Below are 27,907 nucleotides of genomic sequence, written 5' to 3' on the forward strand. Positions count from 1 at the left end.
ATCCTGAACACAGGTTGCAGCCAGATGGAACCTTACTTAATCTGTTATCTTTCGCAATTACTTCTACTCGGGATGGATTGGTCGTGTGGCGAGTTCGTATGAGACAACGCTCTAGGTAGGTACTACATAAATACATTTCTATAGGGCATATAAACCCTGGCTACAAGTTGCAAGCATAATGGTGCGACTTTGCTCGTAATTAAAACCTAGTCGGGGTCTTGACGGAAAACTAAGTTACTCTTCACTCAAGCCTACCACCCGCTTGAATATAGGCTACGGTATATTTTTTACTGATGTTTAGTGTAGTTATTATTTGAATCACTAAAAGTGAACTCAGTCTTGTTTGGAAACTTGAATAATTTATAAATAAAGCTTTTGCCGACGCAAACTTGGACCAACAACAAATAAATGCCGAACACGCGCATTAAAGTACAATATATTTTTCTGTTCAATATAACATTTTGTGTGAAAAGCATTGCCCGTTTAAGCAGCTTCACACACGGAAGCCATGAGATATTTTTCTGTTCAATACAACATTTTGTGTGAAAAGCATTGCCCTACCTACCAAGCTGATACAATCTGCAGAATTTGCTAGGAATAGCACCTAAATGAACGGGCGCCACAGTGCTCCGCACCTAAATATCTAGACGCCACAGTGTGCGCACCTATTTGACCTGCGCCTTTTGGAGTATCGCCTTTTTAGTCTGCGCCTAAAAGACTTGCTCCCACTCCGGACACGCTAAAATCTCTACGACTCCATGACTCCGTCTTCACAGCCCAGCCTATAAGTTCCGGTTAGTAATTGTGTTTTAAGTGCCTGGTTAATGCACAACAGTGCGCTACTGTTCTCTCGATAGATGCCAAACCGAGATCGCTTTGAATGTTGTACGGGCATTCTCGTCACTCTACCACGCGCCTTCTTGAAAAGCAGGTGCCAATGTCGTGCAAATTTAGTGCGAAAACTCTCCTGCATTTTTTTGAGATTTGTGTGATGTGAACGAAACTAAAGTATTGTAGCCCATGGCCTACTAGAAAACTATTACTTTTCTAGTAGCGCCATCCGCCTTGTGTAGCCCATATAATTCCTTTAGGCACTCTGACCACAAAGTTAGCCGTAGTTGCAAGAGTTATGCTGTATTGCGCTGAGCTTTAAATTAAGCACAAGCGACAATATTATGTTTGAAATATTATCGTTTTTAATAACTATATCATCCAGTATTGGCTGTCTTGACTTCTTTTTTACTAATCTAAATTCGAACAAGCCTGAATACAACAGACAATGAAAAGTTGGTAGGTCATTTTTTTTCATTATGCACTGGATGAAATTAAATGTAAAGTTTTTGTTGAAGTTGTTCTGCCCTTAATGTTATAATTAGGCGACATAGCGTTTAAAGAGGTAAGAACGTGACATGGCCACCTGGAGATGCGGCCTGATTTGTCACATTTTGCAGATTTTGATTACAGCTACTGCTAGTGCTTGACTGACATTTTTTGAGATGTTTTTACTTTTTGCGGTTTCCTAATGACATAAAACTTTTTTGTTGCCTTGGGGAAGCAGTAGTAAATGAGAAAAAGTAAGTTGAAAAACGCAAAATCAGACTGTTATTGAAAATTAACAGTCTGACTAAAATCTTCGAAATCAAATTTTCTTTGCTTTTCAACATGTGAGAATGTTAAAACCTATTGTGTCATCTGGGGAAAAGAATAAAGAAAGCGTAAGAATATAATTTTTAGAAAAATTTATTTAAACGTTTGCTCAAAGTTAGAAAAACCTGGAAATTTCTGCAAAATGTGACAAATCAGGCCGTATCTTTAGGTGGCCATGAACGTGACAATAACGAATTGACGGTAATCAATTCGATTTCGGTTATCCAATTCCTTTTCGTTCTTGTTCCAGCGTTTCAGTACGGTAGGCTATTATGCGAATGTTTGCAATTGGCGCGACACACATCAATCACATTTGCGCAATTGACTTTTAAACAATTTAGCCTACTTACAGTAAACGGTACTGCTGATTCAATAACAGTATTTGTCTGAACGTTAAGATTTTCACAAAATATCGTATAAGAAAAAGTAGTGTAGCCTATTCTCCGAGCGTTTTGCAGATTTGGTGCAATGTTTCAAAGTCACGTGACTTTCTCACACACAATTGAGACAGACTCCTTGAATAATGCAACAACAAGAGTTTGTTGCACAAAAACTTTGCTCGTTGACAAAAGCGTCGAAAAAGCCAATTCAAAATCTAGAACAAAAAATGTTGCGGTTGGCATTCCCTTACGCTACCTTGTTACCTGGCTCACAATATCTTGTTGATCGCACAGGATAATACCTGACAAAAAACTAACGCCCTTGTTTTCAATTGTGTCAAAATTTTTTTAAATTTAAAATGTAAAGTTTGGGCTCATTCGGACATCGCCACATCGGACATTATTTTTTTTTAAGATAAAAAGGAGCTGATGTCATCAGAATGAATGGATGCAGTCTTCTTAAAATATTGATGTTTTTGATATCTTTCGAACGCTGTTTATATCTGGTTGCAAATGAAGTTGTAAAATCATTGCGGGAAGAACTAATTTTTATCAAGCGCTTTTCAAAATGCTTTTACTTTAAAGGTAAACTTATTCTTTTTATCAAGCATTGGCTGTGAACAAATTCTATGACCAAGTTGGTAGATTCTGCTCGATTTCACGTGATTTCAGCGGTTGCAGACGTTGAATCGATGTAAAAAGGACTGATTTTGCTATCTAGATTTTAACTACATAGCGAATAAATTTACAGCATACAAGAAATTAACTCAGGAACAGCGATAATGAGATCTGTGTTATTAAAGAATGCTTTAATTGTTTTTCAGGCCAACTGTGGATGGGATGTGTTTTTCAGTATTATTTCTATAGCACTACCAGCTAGAGTAGATTGGTGGACCTACATTGAATTCTAGCTAGATTTATTTTTTCAAATGAGTACGACAACCAATGTTAAAACATACTGTATTTTCAAAGATTATACCACAAGGTAGTTGAATGTTCAAATCACATTGTTCAAAGTTGGTATCAGTATTTGCATTGTGACAGTTTCGTTGTTGGTCATTGTGTTTGAACAACTTAGAGACTTGTTTGTTAACTCTTCGATATTTACATTTTCGAATTGCAACCAGAGCTTTTTGTTTAACTGATGACGTAATTCTGACGTCTGAACCTCACCTGTGAATTTTTTGCTCATCCGAACAGGCTGCTACTGCCACACATAACTTTGAGAGCTGAATCAAACCCTATTAAGCTGGACATCTTAGTTTACAAATCCACAATCTTAAGTGTTGGTGTAGAGTAGGGTTACTCAACTAATCTTAACAAAGGTCCAGTTTTACAAGTTGAATATTTTTAGCGATTCGGTGAATAAGTTATTTCACACGCAATCACGAAAGTTAAACTATCTGTACTAATCCACTTTTTTAGGCAAAATGTAACTCGATTTGGATTTCTGAGAAAGTGTTGAGGAGTCTGGGAGCCGAAGCCCCCCAACAACTAGGATAATCAAAGTAAAAATTGCTTTCTCCCAGTAGAAATCTGTTTAAAGAAGCCCTGAAATGTGGCAATGAGGTTATTCTTCCAAAAGCTCAAGGTCCACCTTTAACACCTGGAAGGTCCGGATTTTGACCGCGGTCCGCCAGTTGAGTAGCCCTTGTGTAGAGCAAATAAACGACGTGAGATTTTGTGCTCTACGGAATAATTCAGTGTGATGGCAAATATTTTATTATTATCTAGGATTCTTGGCCGAAACAGCCATTCTTTTAGTGTTGGAAAATATAGGCTTGGCCCAACCATAAAATAACACTTGGAAAAATTGCTTTTCAAGGCTTGAAAACCTTGGAATCAGGCTGTAAAGCGTTTGCATCATCACGTTTTAACTCACAAAACTACATTTTGTGAGCTTGTTATTTTGGTTCTTTTGTTTTATTTAAAAATTTAGTTTTTACACCCACGCAAGAAATACCAGCGTTTTTGAGTCATTTGAAAAACAACACATGTTTGTTTGTTTGTTTGTTTGTTTTTCATATCTTTATCCTGCATTGCGGGAAAGCGGACTTGAGCGCTATGCATCGGTGTACGCCTTCCGACATACACCTGACCCACGCTGCAGCCGACGGCAATTCCTGTTGTCTACTCTACTAATGACTTAAATTTGGTACTAGCTATTACTCGAAATCGATCACTGGGTAGAGGCAATTATCGTAAAGTTTCTTGCCCAGAGAAACAACAGCAAGTGCGGGCAGTTGGAGTCGAACATGCAGGCTCTCGACTGCGAGCCCAATGCGCTAACCACTCGGTCATTGCTGCCGACACATTTGGCAACTGTGTTGATAGATAGCAATAGATGTGGTTTTGTGTGTTCATCACAAACCACTTACAAACACATTGACGTACCATGAAAGTTTTCTCAGTCACTCAGTAGTAATATAGCCATTTCAATATGTTTCAGTTATCAACGGTGTCCTGAAAAAACACTCGCCTTTTTTCTGATAAATACGTCACTATAAACGTCAAATAGTCTTAAGAATGTGTGAGAGGTTGTGTGTTGCATATCATCAAGAACATCTATCATATAAAAAAGATTTTAAGTTTGAGTACAAATACACTATTTTTGTTTTAAACTGCGTCGTTTTGTGTAATTGGATGTTTGGGAATTGTTAAAAACAACGATTTTGAGCGTGTATAATTCTATATTTTTTTTTGCTTTTTATTCTCAGATTGAATAACAACAGACCGTCAGTTGTGTGAAGTAATATACTGGTCGAGTTCATTATCTTGGACGAAAATTTTGCGTGGTTAGGGTGTCTTAAATATTGAGGTTAATTGACAAAAATGCCCAGCCAACAATATCATATCTTTCCGTTGCTAGCATTGAATCAATATAACAATAAACTGATTGTTTGCAGGCGGGCAGTAAAAGATCAAATTTATCGTATATACTTGTTTAAATTGAAACTGTCTTGTTTGAACACTAATTAGTCTATGTGCTTTGCATACTTTTTAGGGTTTTTATAAACTTTAGAACAGTATTACAGTAAAGCGATGTAAAATAGAGTAAATTTTAATAGGAAAAGCTTCTCTTTTTCTTGAAGGTTTTCCTCCTGCATACCCTGCATGAATCTAGCAAAACACACCCCATTTTCTATGTTTTAAAAATTTTAAAACATACTTATTGAAATAAATTTGTTAAGAGTACTAGGGATTTAACATTTTCAACAGCCAGAAAAAAGCGAGAGATTTCTTTAACAACTTTTTTTCTTTTTGCAGGTACGCTGAATATTTTGAAAAGCACTGATTCCGACCAGGGGAAATACCACTGTGCTGCCGAAAATCACTACGGTGTCATGTACTCGCATGGCGCGAACATTTATGTTCGAAGTAAGTTTAATTTTGTTTGCTGTGCAAAAACAGAAATGCTGATGGATTGTTTTGTCGTATCCAATAAAGACTTCACCAAAAGTTGAACGGACGATTTAGTTTTTGTCTTTCCAAATTATAATTTACGTTAGTTTAGCGTTTTTAAAACTTTATCAGATTCCGTACCCCCGGTACTCTTCTAATAAGATTAAAGTTATCCAGCACCGTTGGATAGGTTGGTGTCTAATCTCTGAAGGGTTGATATGGTAGTGAAAACAAAAACACACTATAAACTTTAAAGCAATGCAAAATGACTTGGTAGATGGCGGATGACCACATGATTATTTAGATTGTGGAGTAATTATTGAATTGCACATCAATTGTATTGCTCCACATGAACGAGAGGTTGTCAACGCAAGACAGATTTGGACTAATGTCGTCTTCAGGTTAATCTTAGATCAGATTTGATTATGCAGCATCATTTCAGAATAAAATCGAAAGCAAAAGCTGACAACATCCATGGAATTGCGAGTGGCATTTTCTGTTTGACAACAACTGCTTTCTTTTTTATTACTTTTGACATTTATTGTTTTTCGCCTTTCGCTTTTTGGTTGATCTTCATCCTGTGTAGCTTTTGTCTCCATGAAGAATTTGTATTGTTTATTTCGACATAATTCCCCTGCTTGAGCCTGACTACTCACAACCAACTGGCCAAGCTCTTCAACCAATCGCCACGAAATCATTATGCAAGATGAAAAACATTATCAAGGACAAAAAAATGCCAAGATTTTCCACTGAATTTGACTCTAATCATTAGCAAATGAAACCATTGATTGAAGGCTATTTTAGAACTTTAATGACCTTAACTCTCGTTTAGCCTAGCTTTCGTAAAACCTTGCTCTGTAGCCTACTTACTTCCCGTCGATAGAGTTTGACAAGCCCTCTTGAAGAGGCTAAGTCTATAGCATCTCGTCTTTTCCTTTTCGAAATTCTCATTTGATTATTATTAGTTATTGCTTTCGTATTTCTATGAACAATCTAAGGACATTAGTTTTCGGTGTTACAACGTATTTTTTGCAAGACTAAAATTTTGTGATAAGCTTCCAATCCAGCTTGTCAGGCTTTTAAAATCTAATTTTATTGAAAGGAGCAAAACACTTAACACTTACTGTTAATACTCGAATCAAGGCCAATTTTAAGTCAGTGACTTACCAACATTTTCTAAACATCTACCAAATCGAAAGAGATATTGCTCAGGTGGCTACAGAGAAATTGTTAGCGGCATGCATTATCTTCGTAGTTAATGTGATCTTAAATTTGTTAAGTGCGATATCAATTTTGTGTGATACTCTCTGCTTTTCTTTATTTTTGTCGCACTACATATGCTTTTGGATCATTGGTGAATTCAAAGGAAGACTTTTTAATGGAAAGTCCAGTAGTGTTGAAGTTTCATTTTGAAATCAAATTTATTAACATACTTTTTAAATGAATAAAAAAATATCAGTAACCTCTCAAGCACGTGTAGCTCCACACAAAGTGAAAATTACGTTACTTATTGACTCTTCTTATTTTTTAAAAGATGGTGTTTAAAAAGACATTGTTAACTACGGACAGAGGCCAATGTTTCGATCTCACGGATCTCTTCAGCGCAGTGAAATGAAAGCAGAGAGTTGTCTTGAAGTTTCGGATAAGATAATGGTTTTCAAGAGTGATACTGATGATTAATAAGCCAATGAGAATTGATTTCATTTTTAATTTCTTCTTTTTTTTAATTTTCACTATTTTCTATTTTTTAAATCCTGAAAAACTTGTCTTAAATTATTTGTATGCCCGACTGCGAAAACAAATCATACAGTTGTCATAGGTAATAGTTTTTGTTATGACACCTTAATTTCAACTAACTGTATGTACTGTAACTTCAACCGAGATTTTGAAAAATGAAAGTGTTGTGGTAGCTGTTAATAAAACACTTGCGTCGCATCAACTCATCATGAATATTTTCATATGGGTCATAGCTATAAATTAAACAGCATCAGGAAGGCAGAGTTGACAATTGCATTTGGCGCGACGATGCCCATACAGAACACCGCAGATCTGACTTGGACAATTGGTTAATTCCAACTGTGGGTCTTTGAAACTAGAGCATTGCGACGGATTGAAAATAGAGCGTGGTTGGTCAGAAATAAAAACAAACTGAACTGATTTTGAATTCGTTTTGGAGAATAATTTTGACAAATGTATTTCCGTTGGCCACACCTGCGGTTTATTATCAAACTCTTACAGCAGAATTTTGGCAGATTTAAGTATAACTAAGTAACATCTAAGGCTATAACAATGTTGTAATTTAACGCATGAAAACGAAATGAATGTATCAGGTATTTTCCACTTTCCCTGAGCCCTCACCTAAAGCCAACACTATCTACACTGTACAGTATACGTAGGTGGGCCATCTATTTACTGTTGCTATAAAGTTTTACCTTTATTCTTGATGCGTATGTTCTCAGTTGCATACATTTCCGCCAGAAAAGCAGGTATGGGTTTATGTTTCACACTTTAACATAAAACTTCTGTTGTAATAACTTGGTCAATAACCAATCTCTTTACCATACGAAAAGAAACCTCTCATTAATGCTTTGCTTTCTTGCGTATTTTAGTTCAGTAAATAACTTTTCAGTACTAATGAATTGTATCATACGTTATTGATGCTGTTGTTCGGGGTTTCGTCTCATCACCATCCATCTCTTTCTTCATTTTGCTTCAAAGAAGCCTGGTCTTCATCCCGAAACATCAGAGTCGACCAGTTGTCTGCAGTGGCTCCTCCACTTCTTTATCGATTGCATCTTCAATTTTTAAGTTCTCTTTTGTCAGATCATCCTTCACGGTGTCTTCTCATGTTTTCTTTGGTCTTCTTCTCGTTTTTCCTGTCACGATGCACGGTGTTCATAAAAAAATTAATACAAAATGTTGCTTGGAATTTGCCGTACTGACCCAACACTACTGCTGACAATTTTGCATTGTTCATTGTATTATTTTGAATTACATGTAATGCGTTTTGAAAGAGCACAAGCTGCTATAAGGAAGGGAAGTAGTTCTGTTAAAGGTTAAAATTCTCATGGAATAATAGAGGTATAGTCTAGAGAACAGCGTTGTTGTATTCTGCTTGAACTACAGTATAGGCTACTGGCTTTGTCTATACGTATAGGCTACAGTATATAACACAGAAGCAAAGCAAAGCATGTGGTCATGAAAAGTTATTTTAAAGTTGCTCAAAAATTTCAGAACCTGATTTTACTATTATTGTTTGATTGCCCTATGTACGAATAGAACAGATTTTTTATTGATGTTATACAACATTCATTCCGTTCTTATCTTTTAAAGAACATTCAGTTTTTTTGTATTTGGCAATCACGCGTTTTGTGTGTACTGTATGGTATGTGCATGGCAAGATTGCTAGTTCCGCGATTTTCCCCGCGGAATTGGGCGAGTTTTGTTTTGGAGTCGCAGGAAAATTTTAGCAATCGCGATTTTTGATTTTGTTTCAGTTTTACCGAAATTTTTCCAATTTTGATTATGGTTTGCCCGAATTCGTTACATTTTGGGCTTGTTTCATCACTTGTGATAATTGGGCTACTTTTCGGTAGCAATTGGGCTTGAAATTTTAAAAACATCCGGTAACCTTGGTGAGTGGTGTGCACACCGTTCATACGTGCTGCAGATTAAGGATAATAGCAATGGGACTTCTTTTGCACAGGGTCTGAGCCTTCATGTTGCTTTTCCAGTTTTCCAGTTTCTTGTATTTGCATGAATAATCACCATTGGACGCCAATTTCTTGCTTTTTCTCCTTCCCCTTTGTCCCACATGACGTCACATTGGATGTTTTTGCCAATTTATGTAACAGATTCCTTGTTAGAACCAGGTCATATTTCTTAATCTTGTTTACGACTGAATGGCGCTAATATAGCGAGAGGTGAAATCATTCCCCTATGAGAACTTAAAAGATTTAAGATGAGAGCACTGATTTAAGAAAGACTTTATTATGTTGAGTGTAAATTCATTTAATTAGAAATGAACCTTTTTTAGTGTTCTCGAATTGTTAATTTGCGACAACAGATCAACAAAGTACTGTGGGGTAAGGATGAATTTAATTTGAATTTTAAGCAAGCAACTTAAAATAAGCTTTTACCAGCTAATACAATTTTGCTATGCACATTGCACAATGCGGCTTTCTGGCGCACTTTGCTGTTGGATTCGGCTTTTCTTACCAGGTTTCGAATGCAAATAAACACGTTACGTACTCTTCCCTGACTTTTCGTATCTGACCAAAAGCATCTCATGATGTGGAAGTGGAGCCATTATTATGTATAAATATTACTCATTTTGTAAACTTAACTTGGCGTAAACGGCCAATAGTTAAATTCCTGATAAATCGGGCAATAAAAATCGACATCTGTTGCTAACTAGATTTTAGCTTTCGTTTTGTTTCAAAATGAAATCTTGTTATTAGACTTTTTAATCTTTGTGATAGCCTCCCGGTCTCTACAAAATCCTTGAAAACTTTCCGTTGCTTCAGTTATTAATAGCGCTATTCAGTGAAGTATAAACGTTTTATTTTATTATTTTGAAGTCTTAATTTCCCTGCATGTTTAGTACTTCGTCAGTTTCATGACCAGGAGCATGACACTCTCATGTGAACGTGATCTTGTGATCAAAAATACGGTTCATTGTGAAATGAAAAATGTTTTTGCCATGCAACAAGGCGTGATTGGACAAATGTGATCTTTTAAAAACCTGATTATGACCAAACTTGCAGTGCTTGTGTCCGTACAAAGTTAACAATGCGTTGCAATGCATTATGTTCTTGCAGTACGTAGAGTCCCTGTCCGGTTTTCGATATCTCCCCAAACGAAATATGACGTGCAGCAAAATGGAGACCTGAATATAACCTGCGTTGCTGTTGGGTCCCCAATGCCAGTTATAAAATGGCAAAAAGGTCGGTTTAAAAAGTATGTGATTTAACTGGTTGTATTACCGAGTCAGATCGTCAGTCCTTTTTTGTATTGGTTCAACGCTTGCAGATCTTGAATTAATGTAAAAAAGGAATGATGTTTTGGCTGGTTAACCAATTAATTAAGTCAAGTAGTATTGCTAACAAAAAATATTCCTTTGTTAATTTTACATAAAATAAGGTTGAATTTTTGCAAAAATGCCAAATTTTATCAATTTTGTTACTTATGACAGAGACGCCCGATGGTTTGATCGACATTTATCCTGTGGACGCATCCAAGCGTGTCATCGGTCGGCTTGTTTTGCCCTTGCAAAAAATAAAAGAATCAGCATCATATACGTGCGTTGCAAGTTCAATTATAAACACGGCGACGTTTACTACCCAAGTCCACGTCAAGGCTTTGCCTAAGGTTGGTCAGGTTTGTATAATGTTTTTGAACACAAAAGTAATCACAAAAGTTTTTTTTGAAATGCGAAAGTGCGCAAAACCGAGTCACAATCATTGTTGAAGTTATTTGCTTTTTTTCAGTATTAGCTTATTTTGCTGGTGAAAGCTATGCTAAAGCAAAAAAGTAAAGTTTTGTCCTGTATTGTCTGCACTTGCTCGATATTGCGGCTGTTGGATCAACTGCTGGGAAACACGGGAAGCCACTCGACACAGGAACCGAACCCTAGTCCATGGCATCGAAAAAAGCACACTGATCACTCCATTATTTCGCCGTTTTAAACTGTTTTAGCCGACAATGGGCAATGTGGCCTACGCCTTTCATGAAGATATGCCAAATTTTCGAAATTGATACTCAAAGCCGACCCACTTCACAACTATGTGCTGCCTGCAAGGCTTGATGCATAGTACAGTATTGAAAACGTGCCACTTCGTGATATTGTGAAATGATGATGTTCGCTGGAATTGTTCATAGACTGAGCCACTGAGCAGGCATGGAGTGGCTTCCTTTTTCCTTTTTGTCTCAAAAATTGTCGAAATGCATTCTAGCCACCCGTTCATGTTCGGTCATCTGGTTCTGGAGACTCGTCGACTTCAATTGGACTGACTTGGCAATCCGGTGACAACGAACCTGTTAACAGCTACACAATTTATTACAAAATCAGCGACGACGACTCTACTGTTGTGTATAACTCTCTAACAGATATATCGTCAACAAGGTGAGGTTCAAATTCTTGCTTTTTTTAGTATGGTTTTATATTTGTTTTTTAAACCATAAACCAATAAACTTGCCAGTGAATTTGTCAGAGTGATCCAAGTCAAAATAACAGTAATCGTCTTCATTTAAACTTTAAAGTAAGAAGCCATGTTTAGTACTTCGGCTATGAAAAGAATCATAAAATATTCAGAATCGTAAGTCCGATGTGCATTGGCAAACTTTATCGTACACTTTGTGCATGAAGGTGATCGAGTTTTAGAGTTGCCACATTTCTGCTTCCTCCAGGCGCAGCAAAAATACAAGTACACTTCTCTAGTTTCTTGTTCGAAACGATCACCAGTTGTTTTGCGCCAGATATGTTATGGAACGAAAAACTGGTGTAATCAACTTGTCTAAGTATGCTTTACTGCAGGTTTTTGTCTACACCTTTCATTTCCGATTGTAGTTGATTCGTCGTAAGTCCACACTTTTGTTCTGCATTTGGGTGTCAATTCAAGCAAGTACTCCCACAGTCAGGGTTGGCCAAGGAGGTTTCCCCCACTTTAGTTTTACCCGGGTAAAACCCTGGGGGAAACTGGGAAAAACCTTTTGGGGGAAACTGGGAAAAACTGGGGGAAACTGGGAAAAACTTGAGTTGTTGAAATTTGCAAATGTGAATGTAATAATGATTGTAATAATAATGAATAATAATCATAGTTAATGTTTATCACCATCATATTTTGAATGAACCTATAAGATTTCCTGTGCTCATCCATGGCCACCTAAAGATACGGCCTGATTTGTCACATTTTGCATAAATTTTCAAGTTTTTCTAACTTTGGGCGAACGTTTAAATAAATTTTTCTAAAAATTAGATTTTTACGCTTTTATTATTCTTTTCCCCCGATGATACAATAGGTTTTAACATCTTCACATGTTGAAAAACAAAGAAAATTTGATTTTGAAGATTTTAGTCAGACTGTTAATTTTCAATAACAGTCTGATTTTGCGTTTTTCAACTTACTTTTTCTCATTTGCTACTGCTTCCCCAAGGCAACAAAAAAGTTTTATGTCATTAGGAAACCGCAAAAAGTAAGAACATCTCCAAAAATGTCAGTCAAGCACCAGCAGTAGCTGTAATCAAAATCTCCAAAATGTGACAAATCAGGCCGCATCTCCAGGTGGCCATGGCTCATCCTACAAAAAGAGAAAAATACTGTGATTTACTAATATCTAATAATAGATAGGTCCAATCATTAGTTTACTTGGATGAACATACTAGTATGTTATCAAGTCAGATGCTCCCCTGTGCCTAACATGCAGTCAGCAAACAAAATTGTAAACATTGAACAACAAAAGCCAAAAAAAGAAAGATTAAGAGCCGGTATAACCTCAGTCATTGATAACATGTCGACAGTCTTCATTGTCGACATTGAACAGCTCTTCATCTGGGGTTTCAGATTCTTTCCATCCAAAGTGTCTATAAACATGCACTAATTTGGCAACCCTCTCATTGCCCAGTCTATTTCTTTGCTTTGTGTGGATTAAAGCCATGCTACTGAACAAGCGTTCTATTCCAGCACTGGATGGTGGGCATAATGATATTGCAATCATTAATAAACAAAACTTCTTTACTGGCTCATTGTTTGCAACTTTTCTTATGTATTGCCAATATTTAAGCCAGGGCTGGGGAGCCGGAGCTGGAGCCAAGCATTTTCTCCGGAGCTGGAGCCTTTTTAAACATTTCTTGTGGAGCCGGAGCTGGAGCTACAAAATATTTATCAGCTCCAGCTCCAGTATTGAATACAGACGAAATCGGTTAATAGTATACTGCTTAAACGTATTAATCGTTTATTTGAATCGAAACCTGAAATCCCAAACCAAATCCAATCTGATGTTAAGTAAAAACATCGGTTAAGCGCATACCGTACCGCTTAAAAGAATAAGTCAGATAAAAGCATCAGGATTTGTCCAAAAGTTTTTACCAGAAAACTTTGCAGAATTTTTTTTAAATTGCTGAAAAAAAGTAGCCTACTGTTGTGAAATGGAGCCGGAGCTCTTAATGAAGCCGGAGCCGCTATTTAAAAGTTTATAGCTCCGGAGCTGGAGCTGGTGGATGAATGCTTGATAGCTCCGGAGCTGGAGCCGGAGCCTATGCTTTTTTGCAGTGGCTCCCCAGCCCTAATTTAAGCACTAGGTGACAATTTTTTTATTGATTTGATAAAAGAGATGTTTGGAAAAATAGATGTCTCCTTATTCCTTAGTTTCATATCCTGCCAGTAGGAGAATAAATTGTCACCTTTTTCAAAAACAAAGGTGCGTGCAGTTTCTTGCTCATCTGCAGACAAAGTCATATATTTTTGAAACTGATCAACATTCTCTCTTGATTTTTCTCTATTTTTCTTCTCACTTTTCTCCTTCCCTGAGAGTAGCACACTAGACATCGTTTTTGAGGCCTTTCTTTTTTTTCTGTGCGAGGAAGCGTTTTAGGAAAGTGCTTACCACTGAGGGACTCGGACTGGGAAGGCTATGTGGACGACCTCTACTGCTTTCCGGCAAAGTGCTGGAAGATATCAGTTGGTTTGCAAGCTGCAATTTAAACTGAAGCAATTAGTCACAACAGCACAACACTGACTGGCGTGGTCTTTTAGCTGGAGGTAGACCATCTGAATTCAATAAGAAATTACTATTGGTAGTTTGGTCCTGCCAGCAGATAGTGAGTCAGTACGCATTGAGAAAGTGTCAAGAAAAACCTGAAATATCACTCTGTGATGATCCGAAGCTTTATCTATTTTATCTAAGTATTGATGCAATTCAGATGGAAAATGTCATGAGATAACAGCTAAACAGCTGGCTAGTCATTATATTGCATAAGAAACTCCGCAAACAACACATTTAGAAGTTTTAAGGGTTTCCCCTGTTTCCCCCAGTTTTACCCGGTTTCCCCCCTAAAGCATATCTACCTTTGGCTTTGTTCACATCTCTGCCATTCGCATGGTGAAGACCCTGGTGCATTCTTCCAATTTCGTTTATCCGAAAACCTCGCTAGACCAGCACCAAGTAGCCTAGTCCGGATTAACAAGGTGCTGCTGTGGCAGAGTGAAACAAAGGCTCGGTTATGTTTTGGAATCTCGATTTTCAGACACACCTTTGTAGCGTATTGCAAGTGCAACTTCGCTTCTGACTGCGTTTACACGATTTTCACTTTCTTCAGCTTCACTGTTCCTGGGTTGGAAGCGTTTACCGAATACGAGTTCCGCGTGTCTGCTGTCAATCAACAGGGTGAAGGAAGCAAAAGCGAAGTTGTTTACTTAACCACAAGAGAAGCAAGTAGGTGACCCAAACCAGTGGTTCTCAAACTTTTGTAGTTCCATCGCCCCGTCATCACTTAGGAAATATCATTTCACCCTTTTTTAAGAATGTACATGCTATTTCACGAAATCAATATAAGATCGCATGGTTTTCGATTCAATGTGATCCATCAGCTTGGTGGCCTTTACAAAGGTTTGAGAGATTCGGCATAATTCTAAGTAAGGTAATGCATGGATAACGGATATAGCACCGAAGATACTTGGTTACTGGTTAGTTAATTTCGCTCCCTTTGAGTTTTCCCCCATCAATTTTACGTTTTTATCAATTGTAATATCTCATCGTTTCTAGCACTAGTTGCTACGTTCATCTGATGAAATTGAAAGTAAAATTAACAACAAACAAGATGGTTTATTGCTTCACTGACGTTTCGCGCACCATGACAATGCGCATCCTCAGAGCAAATAACATACAAAATAAAATTTCAATAAATAAAATAAAAACAAAATATCTCATGGTGAGCGAAAGTTAGTGGCTTGATTGTGTTGAAGTTTGTAAAATATCATGAAAGTGCTACAAGGCGATACCTTTTTTAGAAAATACGCATGATACACTTCTTAAAAACTAACTTTTTGCCGGGGACAATTTACATACTTTCGGCTGCTAGCAATACTTCAAACAGTACCGTAGTTTTCAATTCGTTTCGCATATTTTCAGACTTTGTATGTCATTAGAATCATCTGCTTTGTGGTTTCAGCTCCAGAAAGTCCACCGACTGATGTCAACGCTTACTTGTATGGCACCAACACAGTAATGGTGTCATGGTTGGAGCCAAAACAACCCAACGGTGTGATCAAACAGTATCAGATTTATTACATCAGCGATCCTGTGCTGCCTGTGACAGGTAATTGGTTAAGCTGTTTTCAGGCATAAGAGAGTTGAAACGGTTTGATACTGATCCAAGAAATCAACTCTTTCTGACACTGATTCAACGTCGGCAGATAACAGGCTGATTTTCTAGCTGGGTAACTGTGACGAAGCCGCTGTGATAAAAACATGGTTAAATACGATCAACCAAGAAGTAATTTTTATTTTTCTGAACAATAAACTTAAATGTTTTAATTATTTTATGGCTTTTAACAACTACAGAACCCGTAGTTGGCAAAAAGTTTAAATATTTACCAGAAATACTTAATTTACAACCAAATGGTTCGAAATATCGGACCGTCTGACTTGAATGGGCATGGTCCAGCCCCAAACTTGATTCATGAGTTAACAAACATTCTACTGTAAAAGCCAAACCGTTTTTTATCTCAAGTGCTGAAACAAACAACACTAAACACAAGCTTGTGTTACAGAATGGAGGGTGCTTTCCACCAGTGGTGCCAATCGTCTCACGTCCGTAAGTAGTCTCACTCCCTTCGTCACCTACGTCATCCGTGTATCAGCTGTCAATTCGGCGGGGGAATCACCGTTATCACAACCTGTAATGGTGAAAACCCGGCAAGGAGGTGTGAAAAGACCGAAGCTTTATTTAAGTTTTGATTGTTTGATTGTGGAAACCATTATCCTCGGATTGAGACAGCTTTTTTGAGAGCTAATTCCGCCAGTTTTGCAATCGCATGCTTGTAGACAATCAGTCCGCCCCGTTAGCTCAGTGGTTATGCACCCGGCTTAAGGTCACGTGGCGCTGGTTCGACTCTCGGGGTGTGCGCTTGAGCAACGCATTGAGCAACGGATCAACTTCAGGACTGCTCTTCATTCAGCGGCACCTAGTGAATGGAATATTGCCTCGCCAACAACACTTCAACAATCGGAAAACTTCACTCTGCCAATCTCGGTAACCCGCCCTGCGTCAAGAGCCTCTACAAGTATGCGAAACTACCAGGAATAACCTATCAAAGCTTTGTCAGTCCGGTAAGCACATACAGGGATTCTTTCATTTTAGTGTTGGGAATTATTTCATTTCCCATGCTTCATTGTGTAGTTCCTTCTCAACCACGAAACTTCCGAGGAGCCGCGCTATCAAGCAAGAGCATCCAGCTGTTCTGGGAGGAGCCAAAATGGGGTGAAACAAATGGCGATTATGAAGTCACCAGCTACAGCATCAGCTATAACTGCAACGTCGTCATGTGTAAGGTGAGACATTGTCATAATAGCATTTAGTCAGACAACAGATCAGTCGCTTTGTACATTGATTTAACGTCTGTACACGACTGGTTTGCTGTCTGGGTAGGAATGGCTGTATGGTCAACAATTTTCAAACGAGAGTGCTTAAAACTCCGAAATGATCAATGTGTTCGACAGTGCGGCATTGTCTAATGTTTACTCTTAAAAACCCTTCCATTTTTATTGACTTCCTTAAAACAAGGCACCTTCGAACGGCCTTGAGCAACTCAAAAAGGCTTTTTGGACAAAATGTATTGTTTTGGCATCGTGGCTACGAGCCTGCTATTTTAGTCTTCATAAGTCTCCATTGTTAGTTCTTTAGTACATACGTATTCGTGGACCAAGTATTCTGACCGAATCGCAACACTTGTTCCAAACATCTCATGCACAACACCTATTTTGTTCACATGAATGACCAACATGGTCTGTACGCAGACTACCACCATAAACTATGTTTTAAATGAGCTGGAATTTTATGATTGTGATGCTGTAGTTAAGATGACATAAATGTGATGTCTGTTGCTGTAATTAATTTGATACTATTTAGCTTACGATTAGCTTACTTTTAACTCTGCTTGGATTTTACTACAGAAACCAACTCAAATAACATTCACACCTGTTCAAGAATTTACTCTGACGAATTTGTACCCCAACACCATTTACTACATCAAGCTTGTTGGCCAAACAGTGATTGGAAAAGGGGCGTACACTGCAACGATATCTGTTCCAACTTTGCCTGACGGTCAGTAGGTGACACGTAAAATCTGAAATTATCTGAAGGAATCTTCAGAAAATGTTTAGTTTTTAAAAGAATAAATGACTCAGTTTGTAAGTCTGCTGTATTATTCAGATTCATATTTGTTCTATTGACGGTTCTTATTTTGTTAGCTGTGTTGTATGTAGGTTTGCGTGTTGTACGTTTTCTGAACTTTGTCGCATCCCTAACGTTGCCAAAATGTGCGCATGAACAGTTATTGTCTGTTGTTTATCTTTACTGTATGCTTCAATCATCAGTATATCAAAGAAATATTTTTTAACCGAAATAACGCTTTTTCGCTCCGTAACGCAACTGGTCTCAAAGCCCGAGCAATTATAATATACTTCCTTGTCTTTCGCCTCGAATAGCACCATCGGCCGCCCCGCAGAACATCGCCGCTGTTCCTGTCGACGAAAGCTCCATTCTCATACGCTGGTCTCCACCACCGACAGAAAATCAAAATGGCGTCTTGACCGGGTTTACACTTTACTACGAGTCGTCTGCCGCCAGTAGAGGAAGCCCTTCAGCTATCCGAGTAGAAGCGGATGCTGATTCCGCCACAATCCGAGGTTTGCAAGCGTACACGGCATACAATGTTCGTGTGAGCGCTTCAACAGAAGTCGGTGAAGGACCAAGAAGCGAAGTGTTAGTTGCATCCACTGCTGAATCAAGTGGGTACTGTGCAATGGAAAGAACTGTATTGTTTTCTTATGTCTTATAATTTGTAACTCTTAAGCAATTCGTCTTCGTCGTATGAGCTGTTCTTCCGGACTATATGTTTGGGCATGATGTCATCAGCCACTTGACAGTTTCGTCATCCAGGGCCTTCAGTCCAAGCGTTCCATATGGTGGTTGATGGATTGGGCAGTCATGGACGACATGGTCTACTGTCTGGTCTGTGGCGCCACACTCGCATCCCGGTGAGGGAGCCAGGCCCCATCTGCACATGTCTGAACGAAAGCGACCGACGCCGGTTCGTAGGCGGTTAAGCCGGACCCACGCAAGTCTTGCGAGGGACATTTCCGGAGGGTGGGGTCTTAAGCAGTTGAATGAACTTACGAAACTAACACGTTACCCACAATGTACTGTAGTATTGGAAACTCAACCCAGACAGCAAATCCGTCAATTTTACATAGATTCAACGTCTGCAGACGTTGAATCATCGACGAAAATCATCGAGTGTAAAATCGACGGATTTGCTCTCTAGGAACTTGCATTGTCAGACACCCAACATATTGTACTGTTACATCATAACAATCATCGCATGGTTGTGTTGGTAGACTGAAGTTTAACGTCGTGGATAGCTCTGCTTGCATTGTGGAGTCACAAACCTCGAGCATAAATTGGCTGATCAGTTAATTTGCAAAGCACTACATAAAAATTCTATAACTGTATTCAGAAGCTGCGACTTGATTTCACAAAAAATCTCATTATATACAAAAGTGTGTTTGCTGTCAATTTAATATGTTGCTTGAGAATAATCTAAAATAAGGAAGGTTCAAGAAGGCATGCGTAAATTGTTGCAATGCTCATTTATAGGCTACAACATCCTATCAATGACAGACACAGCCGCTCGAGCATGCGGCTGTGTCTGTGGCAGGACACTTAAAGGCATGCCTGAAGGTGGACACGAAGATTGGCTTCCTTGCCTTCCCGTCCACTTAATCTAAATCTTCAACCACCGGGTGTAAGCCTGGATACGACAAACAACAATGACATTCACATTAAAGGTTATGTTCTAAACATAGTTTAATATTTTTAGCTCCTGGCGGCTCACCTACAAATGTATCCGTTGCTCCAATCAACGCCACTGCTGTGCAAGTGAGCTGGATGCCTCTGTCACCCGAGTTACGCAGCGGACACATTAGAGGCTACCAGGTGGTGTACGCAATGTCCGGTGCCAAGATGGGTCGAACCAAAATTGTAAACATCTTCGAAGGGGAATTAACCGACATGAGGGATGACCGACCTCTGGTGAGTATTATGCAATTTTAACAATGATTCCATTTTTCTTAAAAGCTCCATCCAATGTCGTAAGAATTACAAAGGCAGTAGTATCAAGGACTGGTGTTCGATGTTAGTGTTTTAGTTATGCTTCGATTGTATTTTAGGGTTTGCTAAGACCTGACGTTAGCATTAATGGTTAGATTTTGTACGACACAGTTTAAGTCTTACAAAGTCAAGCTTAAGCACCCTATACAGTAGTCAGTAGTTTAGAACTTTAGACAGTCCAATCTGTCATCTTCAACCGCTGTAAATTATGTCATAAAATTTGATACATATCGCTATGAAATGAGAATGAAGTCTTGCACATTTAGTTTAAAGCGCGAGAAAAATACAGAGTGGTGGCCATGCCCAGTAGTGTTGACAAGGGAGGGGTCCAAAGGGTACTTTTAGACCCGGGCCCAGCATGGTTTTAGGGGTCCAAAACCTTTCCAAGGGGCCCAGGAGTTTGAAGAAACCACCATGAATTCTTTGGATATATTGTTTTTTTTTCTTAATAAGTATCTTGAATTGGCGCACGACAGTATTATTGGTACTGGGCCCGAATTATCCTCTCAACGGCCCTGACCATGTTAGCCATGTCACATAAGTACAGTAAAGAACACTGGACAGATTGCCATTGTGTGATAGACTTTTCTGCCGTTGACCTAGTGCTAGAGCTAGAGGCAAATGAAAATCTACGACTTAATAGTTTTGTAAACGAAATCATACTTATTAAACAACCACTGTTGCTGCTTCAGGTTTACGTGGTTGGTGGTTTGAAACCCAAAACCAAGTATTCTATTTCTGTGGCGGCTTTCACCGTGAGAGGTGCTGGAGTTCTAAGCGAAGTTCAATATGTTACCACCAGAGGAGAAGGTAATGCTTACTGCTTAGTCAAAGTAGACATATTTTGCAAAAGCATCTTTTCTTGTCCACATTGCTGGTGCACCAAAGCAGCTTCATTGGATCTAATGTAGGTTGATTAATTATCTGTCAGATTGAATTTTTAAAAATTTTCCTGACGTCATGATGTTTACGCGTCAAAGTTATCGCAGCATTTGCGCTGAAAGTCTACAATGTTGAAAGACTTTTTGTTTGCTATTTTGTGTGTTACATTCCGCTTTCGTTCGGACATGCACAAGTGGGGCCTGGCTCCTTCACCAGAATGCGAGTGTGGTGCCACGGAACAGACTGCAGACCATGTCATCCACCACTGCCTAATCCACCGGCCTCCACACGGTGCGCATGGTCTGAGAATCCTGGACGACGAGACTGCTGAGTGGCTGAAGATTTCCTGCCCTCCAATCTAGCCTGGAAAGATCGCTCATACGCAATCATCATCATCATCATCATTGTTCAATAGAAAACATTAAGCGTTGCTAAAAATTGGTGTTTTTCAGCACCATCCACTCCTGCATTGGTTGCATCAACGAGTAGCGGAAAACCTGTTATAACTTGGAATCCGCCTCAGTCGACGAACGGGCACATTGTGGGGTACACTCTCAAATACAGGTAGAACATTCATGTCTAAAATTGTTCATGATTCTGCGTTCTTGCTTGGACAGTAAGAAAAAACAGTACTTTCTGTTGAAGTTGCTTTTGTGAAAAATAATTAATTGACTTTAATGTGCATTTGCTTGAAAGAACATTGTTGGTGAAAAACTTTCAGGTGCGACAACTGTACCGTCAATTCACAAATGACATCATCACCGTGGGAAATTCGGCGATTTGACCACACCATCAAGCGTTTTGCACCCACAGCAAAAGACAACATTGTACCTGGATGGGCGTACACCTTGAAGTTATCTGCATCGAACAGCGAAGGTAACTAGTTGGCCGTTCATTTTGCATTGATTTAGCGTAACGTTTGCAGACATGATGGTTGAGTTACAAATCCGACAACTTCAAATTTTTCAAGTTATTTATGGTACAATTTCATGTCATTGGAACGCAATACCTCTACTATACTGCAACTTGAAGATAGGTTGTCGCCGTGATTGTACATAATAATTACTTTTTGGATAATATCTTGCTTATGCCCGATGTATTGTAATAAAATCAGTTTTTTAATTCGATGGTAGTGATGATTTTTGGCATTTTTGTAGGTGCCAGCCAAGAAGCTACAGTTCGTTTGTCCTTGCCCCCCTTACCCCCCGCCGAAGCGCCCCGAAATTTTGAGGGAGAGGTTGTACCGTCCCCCTCGTCTGCTGGGGAGTATGCCATCAAGCTGAGGTGGTCTCTCCTTGCCAGATCTGCCGCCAACGGGCAGATCACGGGATATATAATCTACTACAGAAAGTTCGATGTAATTGAAAGTGATTACAAAAGTCTGCCTGCTCTGACCTCGCCGTTTCACTTCATGGACGTTAAATTTAGAGAAGTGTAAGTTTGTTTTGTTATTTTGTGAAGCGACTGGTAATCTCCATTGCCATTTTTAATGCTAATTTTTATTTTTTATGGTCTAATCATCATTCTTCAAACGTCAATGTCATTCTTGTGTTTCTCGGCAGTCGAGTGTAGCAAGAATTGACTCAATTCTTGCTACACTCGACTGCCGAGAAACGCATGTTTTTTGGGAAAAGTCTTGATGGTTAGTGTGGAGGCTACACCGGTATGGTTAGCGAAACACAATGCTCGCTGTCCTATAGTGAGTAGTCAGGTAGTGCTGACGCCAGAAAGATCGCTCCTTCTCAACAGTGTCATCCTTGTCAAACGTGGTCGTCCAAATGGTCATCCAATGGTTCTCCAAATGTGGTCATTTTTCCTCAGATATGAGTTCCAAGTGGCGGCCAAAACTGAAGCTGGTGTAGGACCTAGAAGCCCAGCTGTCGTCGTTACTGTCGGTGAGCGTGGCAAATCTTTGGATTCCAAAACCGAGGTGGCCGAACTTTCTGTTGTAGAAGCCTCGTCTGATACACTATGGCTGCGTTGGAATAATCTTGATGGCTTACCGTTGGATCGCTATGTCATCAGTTACCAGTAAGCATAAAGTTGTTTGGATTTGCAATAACAAAATGATAGTACAAGTGATAGAAGAATTATTATGATACTAACCCTTCAACCTAGATCTACATGTGGTGTTAGATTTGAATCTAGCAAGCTGTTTATCGCAGTTTTAAATTTGCTGTGGAATGCTATTCATCTTCTTTTTTCATATGACATGATTTTAAGTATTTGTTGTGGGATTACTTTTGGGATATCAGTTGATTATTTGTATCGTCCTCAGGCTTTCTGATTTGGATCAACTCAAACACCTTGAAACGACACAAAATAACGTTGCAATAGCTCACTTATCACCAAGTTCCACTTACAATTTTACTGTGACAACATATGCTATCAATGAAGGTATCTCAAACTACAGTATCTTGCGTTTTACGCTAGTTTGTTAAAATTGTTGTTATTCGGGTTTAAATCAGCAAATTTCACTAAGATTTAAGTTAGCAATGTAATGAAAAGGTAACGGTGGTCCCATACTCGTAGAATGAGAAGATAAGGTTCTCATTATACTTGGCATTCGGCATTAACGAAAGTAGGGTGGTGGCCAGTTCTTTTCTCTCGACCGCCTTTCCTTTAACAATTACGCCTACTTACTACTTAGTTTAGCAATGTACTGTAATAGCACTAGTTAAATCATAAAAACAATGTAAATTGACTATCAACGCGTGTTGTAGCCACGTGCTTGGAGAACTTTAGGTCACTGTTCTGGATGTGTGATTTCATTGCGATCTACTTTCGTGTCCAGGTGCTTCCGTACAAGTAGGTTCATCTTGGGTATCTGGACGTACTTCCCCGGACTTTGTATCGGTGCCGCCGTCGGTATGGACCGTCAGGAACAATGGCACTGTTGTGGTTGTATTGGAACGTCCCAATGAGGCTGACAATGTGAACAAGTGAGTCACTTATACATAGTTTTGCCCGTTTAAACTTTGAACCACATAGGTCTGTTGCTCACGTTAATAGCAAATAGCCCATGCTACCGAACAAACTGTGTGTGCTATACATAGCTACAAATTGCACATCAGCATGCACGGAGATGCTATTCGTCTTTACCCCCGTCACAAAGTCGATTAATGTTAGATTCTGCTGGAAGCATTTAAGATAAGAGCAGTGAATGTAACGGAGTTGGTTGATATTTCGTCAAGTATGGTAGAAGTAACACAGCGGTGTTTATGTGCTATTCAGGTACTCTCTAATTGTTGTCCCTCTGCGTGATGGCCAAGCCAGTTTAGACACAGACAGTTACAGCCATCAAGAAATTGTGAGGAATTCCTTCACATCCGGGACCCAAAGAAAACGTCGCCAGGTTGGACAAGCATTCGTGTAATCTTTTTTGGTTAATCTTCATGTTTTTGCAACAATTTTGCCTTAAATCAGCATAAAAATTTAAGAAAGCTCCATTTTTTTTCAGGCGTCTCTGCCGCGTCCGTATATCACGGCAGAATTCAACTCAATCGAACCGGATATGAGATTTAGCCTTGGGGATGGCGCCTCTTACGGTGGCTACATTAACCAAGCATTGGCGCGTGGCGGAGCGTTTCGGATATTTCTGCGCGTCATCCATAAATCACAGGTTGGGCTATTGACCTGACTTGCAATGTTACCAATGTTAAATATTTGTTTTTGATTACCCGGTAATGCTCGTTGATTAAAGTAGGATGTTAATGATCACAGACAATATTTTGTCTAGCGGAACTACAAAGGAACAGCGTTTGATAGCCCACACGAATAATTAGTTTATGGTTTATATTTGTGTTACTGAGAGCATTCTAATCAGTTACTCAGAGCATCTGATTAATAGAAATCATGCAGAATGATAAATTGAATAAAAAATCCACCCGACGTTTGGTTTTAAAAATCTTTTTGAACATAGTCTTCTTGACAGGTCTTCTCATTTTCCTCATCTCCCTTTTCCGAAGTCATTCGGATCCCTAGAATTTCGAAGTTCCCCTTCGTCAATCCGACTCCTCTTTCTCAAGACGACAACAGAAGTGGGATCACAGAAGACGAAGCCTCGAGTCAACTTTGGATCATCGGTCCCGTCGCTGCCGCCGTCGTCATTGTCGTTATTGTCATCGTCATTGTTTGCGTCATGAAGTGAGTGAAGTTACACGCAAGTTTTTAATATACAAAAATTATTTACAAGATTTGGCGTTGTGCGTAATGTCCTTTTTCGTTTTTCTCACCTTTAAACTTTAACCTTTGATCTTTCACGCTGGATTCTTGGAAGAAGTCCGAGAAAAAAGTAAGTCCTTTGTGATGATGCTGTAATGGATGTTGTAAGTTGTCATTTCAACACTCACGGGGAAGCTTTGTTAATTGTTTTTGTTAGTTAGTTAGTGCCAAAAATTTTCAATCACATAAGGAACGGTTAAAAAATTGATATGTAATTGAAAGTCGTTTTTGCACTTTCGCTTCTCAATTTCTTTTTAGTTTGGTAGTTTTTTGTACAAGAGAGCGACAGATTTGCTTATTTATGCTAAATTCACAGAAAGCAACGTAAAAAGGGCGGACCTGCTGTTAAGTACAGCGCACCAGCCGTTGTGAAGCATACTGGGAGCAAACAGCGCGTGGAATGCGACCCCATTGAAGAGCGGAGACAAACTTGTCAAACTCCAGGTGCCAGAATCGCTTCAATTGTTCACTGGAATTATGAAAAGTTTCAACACAAAAAAGTTTTGCTATTTCTGCAGCATTTTAATCGTCTACCTACATTAATGTTACGTAAAGTTAGCAAATGATTTAAGCTTACCGCTTCTTCCATCACCAAATCTGTAGCCTATAACGTTTTGTTTTGCATTAAGGAATGATGAACCATCCGCCAATCTTACTCTCGCAAATGGCGGCCCACTGCGAAAGGCTACGAGCAAATGATAACCTCAAGTTTTCTCAAGAATACGAAGTATGTATTCATTTAACCGTTACACAACGTCATGTTACGACGATTTATCGTAAATCAACAAAAAAACGACTTTTTGATTTCTTTGTTTTACAATATATTTTACATTGGATTGCAAGTGGAGTTCGGTTCTAAGCTACATTATCACTGTAAATTATTGCTATTGTTTGTGCTTTTGTGTGAGGTTCACCGAACTATTTGAGTGTATATGCTGCTAATCCATTGCTGAAGCTGTAATAATTATTATGACATTACAAATCCATCTCCTCCCAAACTTTTGTGGAGTTTGAAGTAAATTTTGGGATCATAGATTAAGTTAGTTATTCATTTTTTAGACCACATGAAATTCACAAAGATTATTCTAAGAGTGGTGATTAACCTGGTTTTTATCACGTTGTTTTTCATGTTTATCTGAGAGTCATTTTGATGATTATTTTCTTACAGTCAATAGACCCAGGCCAGCAGTTTATGTGGGTCCATTCCACCTCGGAAGCCAACAAGTCCAAGAATCGCTATGCCAATGTGATTGCTTACGACCATTCTAGAGTCACACTCTCCCCTTTGGAGGGGGTACCTGACTCTGACTACATTAACGCTAACTACATTAGCGGCTACAGGTGAGCAGCTTAGAGTTTCAAACCTGTCTGCTCTTCACTTTTGATTTCTGTGTTGTTTGGTCGCATTGTTCCAATCACTTCAATTCGCGGGTTCGATTCCCTGAGGAGTTAATGTGTTTTTTTTATTAAAAAAAGTAATCACTCTGATCCTGATTGGCACTTACATGTAGCTTGTTTGTTTTTGAAATGCAAACCATCGAAATAGTTTGGAGTGAACTCAACAAAAAGTTAAAAATATCCAATAGTCGGCGATATCGAAGTTAATCTACTTCACAATTATGTTGTTTGGTATACTGTATCATATTGTTGTGTGGAAGGAGCCGCAGTGCTTCCATTCTATTTTTTCAATTGAGATTACGCTGGACCAATCTTCAAACGTTTGCCTTTATAACGAGTCTTGTTCATTGTGCCAAAACACTGTTTAGTTTGTGTTTTATTTACTCAAATAAACGTTTTAACGCTGCCAGAAATCATAATATGGAAATTACGCTGTGGGCTAATCTTTTAATTATGTTCCAAATTGGCAGACGACAGCATGCCTACATCGCCACTCAAGGACCCACCCGAGACACTGCATCGGACTTCTGGCGCATGGTCTGGGAGCAGGGATCTTCTGTCATCATCATGATGACCAAATGTGAAGAAAGATCCAAAGTGAGAACGCAATCAATTGCTTTTATTGTGACATGAGTTTACTGGGCTAGCTATTGCAGAAAGTTGTTTTTTTGCATCACAAGTGGTTTGAATTTAATTTCACAATGTGCGGTTGAGAGGCCACCAAGTTTCAACCTCCGAATCAGTTCAGTCAAATGTTTCTATTTTACCACAGATGCACAGCAATTTATTTAGATTCTCTAACGTTTGATGACTTTATGTGGATAACAAATTACAATGTTGATCATACAAAAGTAATTCACTTTGTTTACCATGTGTTATATCAGTGTGATGACAGGCAGGTATTTTTTTTTCAATTTTCAGGTGAAGTGCGACCAGTACTGGCCATCACAGGGCAGTGAGACGTATGGGCTTTTGAAAGTGTCCCTCATGGATGAAGTTGAACTGGCAACATACTGTGTCCGGACGTTTAGTCTTTTCAATGTAAATTGCATGTTATTTTCTTAACATTTACGATCACCATCAGATAAACGTTGCAACTGCTGATAGAAAATGTAATAACCCTAATGAACACCAAAAATTTTTCAGTATTTATTTACCAATGTCCATATCTAAGAAATTGTTTTTGAAAACTGTAGATTACGCCGGAAGGCTGATGAAAAGAGGTAATTTATAATAATAATGCTTGTATTCATATAGCGCTGTATCCATCGCAGAATGCGTTGCTCCTCAGCGCTTTACAAAAGCAGACAGTGTCAATTCAGCCGTATAGAGGCGCAACTGAGTACATATTACCGGAATCCATTCCATTGCTCAGTGCCAAGCAGGAACTAGATTCAGTACCATTTTTAAAAAGTCTTTGGCATGACCCGACAGGGTATCAAACCCAAGCCTACCGATTCAGAGGCGGACGTACTAACCAATAAGCAACAAAAATATATTTTTTAATATCCGTAGATTCAGGGGTATCATATTGTGTTACCGCCGTCAAACATAGTCCGAACGTCTTTATCAAAACTTGACGTTC

General features: G+C 38.8%; 1 protein-coding gene across 1 annotated transcript in view; it reads left to right on the forward strand.

Annotated features, from left to right (window-relative positions):
* The window catches only part of LOC145782158 (receptor-type tyrosine-protein phosphatase delta-like), a 48,649-nt gene that overhangs the window by 14,203 nt on the left and 6,539 nt on the right, over positions 1-27,907 (forward strand). Inside the window, exons 5-30 of the mRNA XM_082593918.1 lie at positions 5,295-5,405; positions 10,250-10,375; positions 10,624-10,799; positions 11,384-11,553; positions 14,746-14,861; positions 15,598-15,744; positions 16,199-16,351; positions 16,828-16,979; positions 17,601-17,751; positions 18,135-18,437; positions 19,529-19,740; positions 20,511-20,628; positions 21,153-21,264; positions 21,422-21,576; positions 21,858-22,134; positions 22,522-22,731; positions 22,979-23,097; positions 23,495-23,642; positions 23,935-24,055; positions 24,161-24,322; positions 24,635-24,846; positions 25,241-25,368; positions 25,554-25,651; positions 26,093-26,265; positions 26,793-26,919; positions 27,244-27,363. Coding sequence (XP_082450044.1) covers positions 5,295-5,405; positions 10,250-10,375; positions 10,624-10,799; positions 11,384-11,553; positions 14,746-14,861; positions 15,598-15,744; positions 16,199-16,351; positions 16,828-16,979; positions 17,601-17,751; positions 18,135-18,437; positions 19,529-19,740; positions 20,511-20,628; positions 21,153-21,264; positions 21,422-21,576; positions 21,858-22,134; positions 22,522-22,731; positions 22,979-23,097; positions 23,495-23,642; positions 23,935-24,055; positions 24,161-24,322; positions 24,635-24,846; positions 25,241-25,368; positions 25,554-25,651; positions 26,093-26,265; positions 26,793-26,919; positions 27,244-27,363 — 4,097 coding nt within the window. The remainder of the gene's footprint in view (positions 1-5,294; positions 5,406-10,249; positions 10,376-10,623; positions 10,800-11,383; positions 11,554-14,745; positions 14,862-15,597; positions 15,745-16,198; positions 16,352-16,827; positions 16,980-17,600; positions 17,752-18,134; positions 18,438-19,528; positions 19,741-20,510; positions 20,629-21,152; positions 21,265-21,421; positions 21,577-21,857; positions 22,135-22,521; positions 22,732-22,978; positions 23,098-23,494; positions 23,643-23,934; positions 24,056-24,160; positions 24,323-24,634; positions 24,847-25,240; positions 25,369-25,553; positions 25,652-26,092; positions 26,266-26,792; positions 26,920-27,243; positions 27,364-27,907) is intronic.

This window comes from Aplidium turbinatum, chromosome 13 (genome assembly GCF_918807975.1).
Source record: "Aplidium turbinatum chromosome 13, kaAplTurb1.1, whole genome shotgun sequence".
NCBI lineage: Eukaryota > Metazoa > Chordata > Ascidiacea > Aplousobranchia > Polyclinidae > Aplidium > Aplidium turbinatum.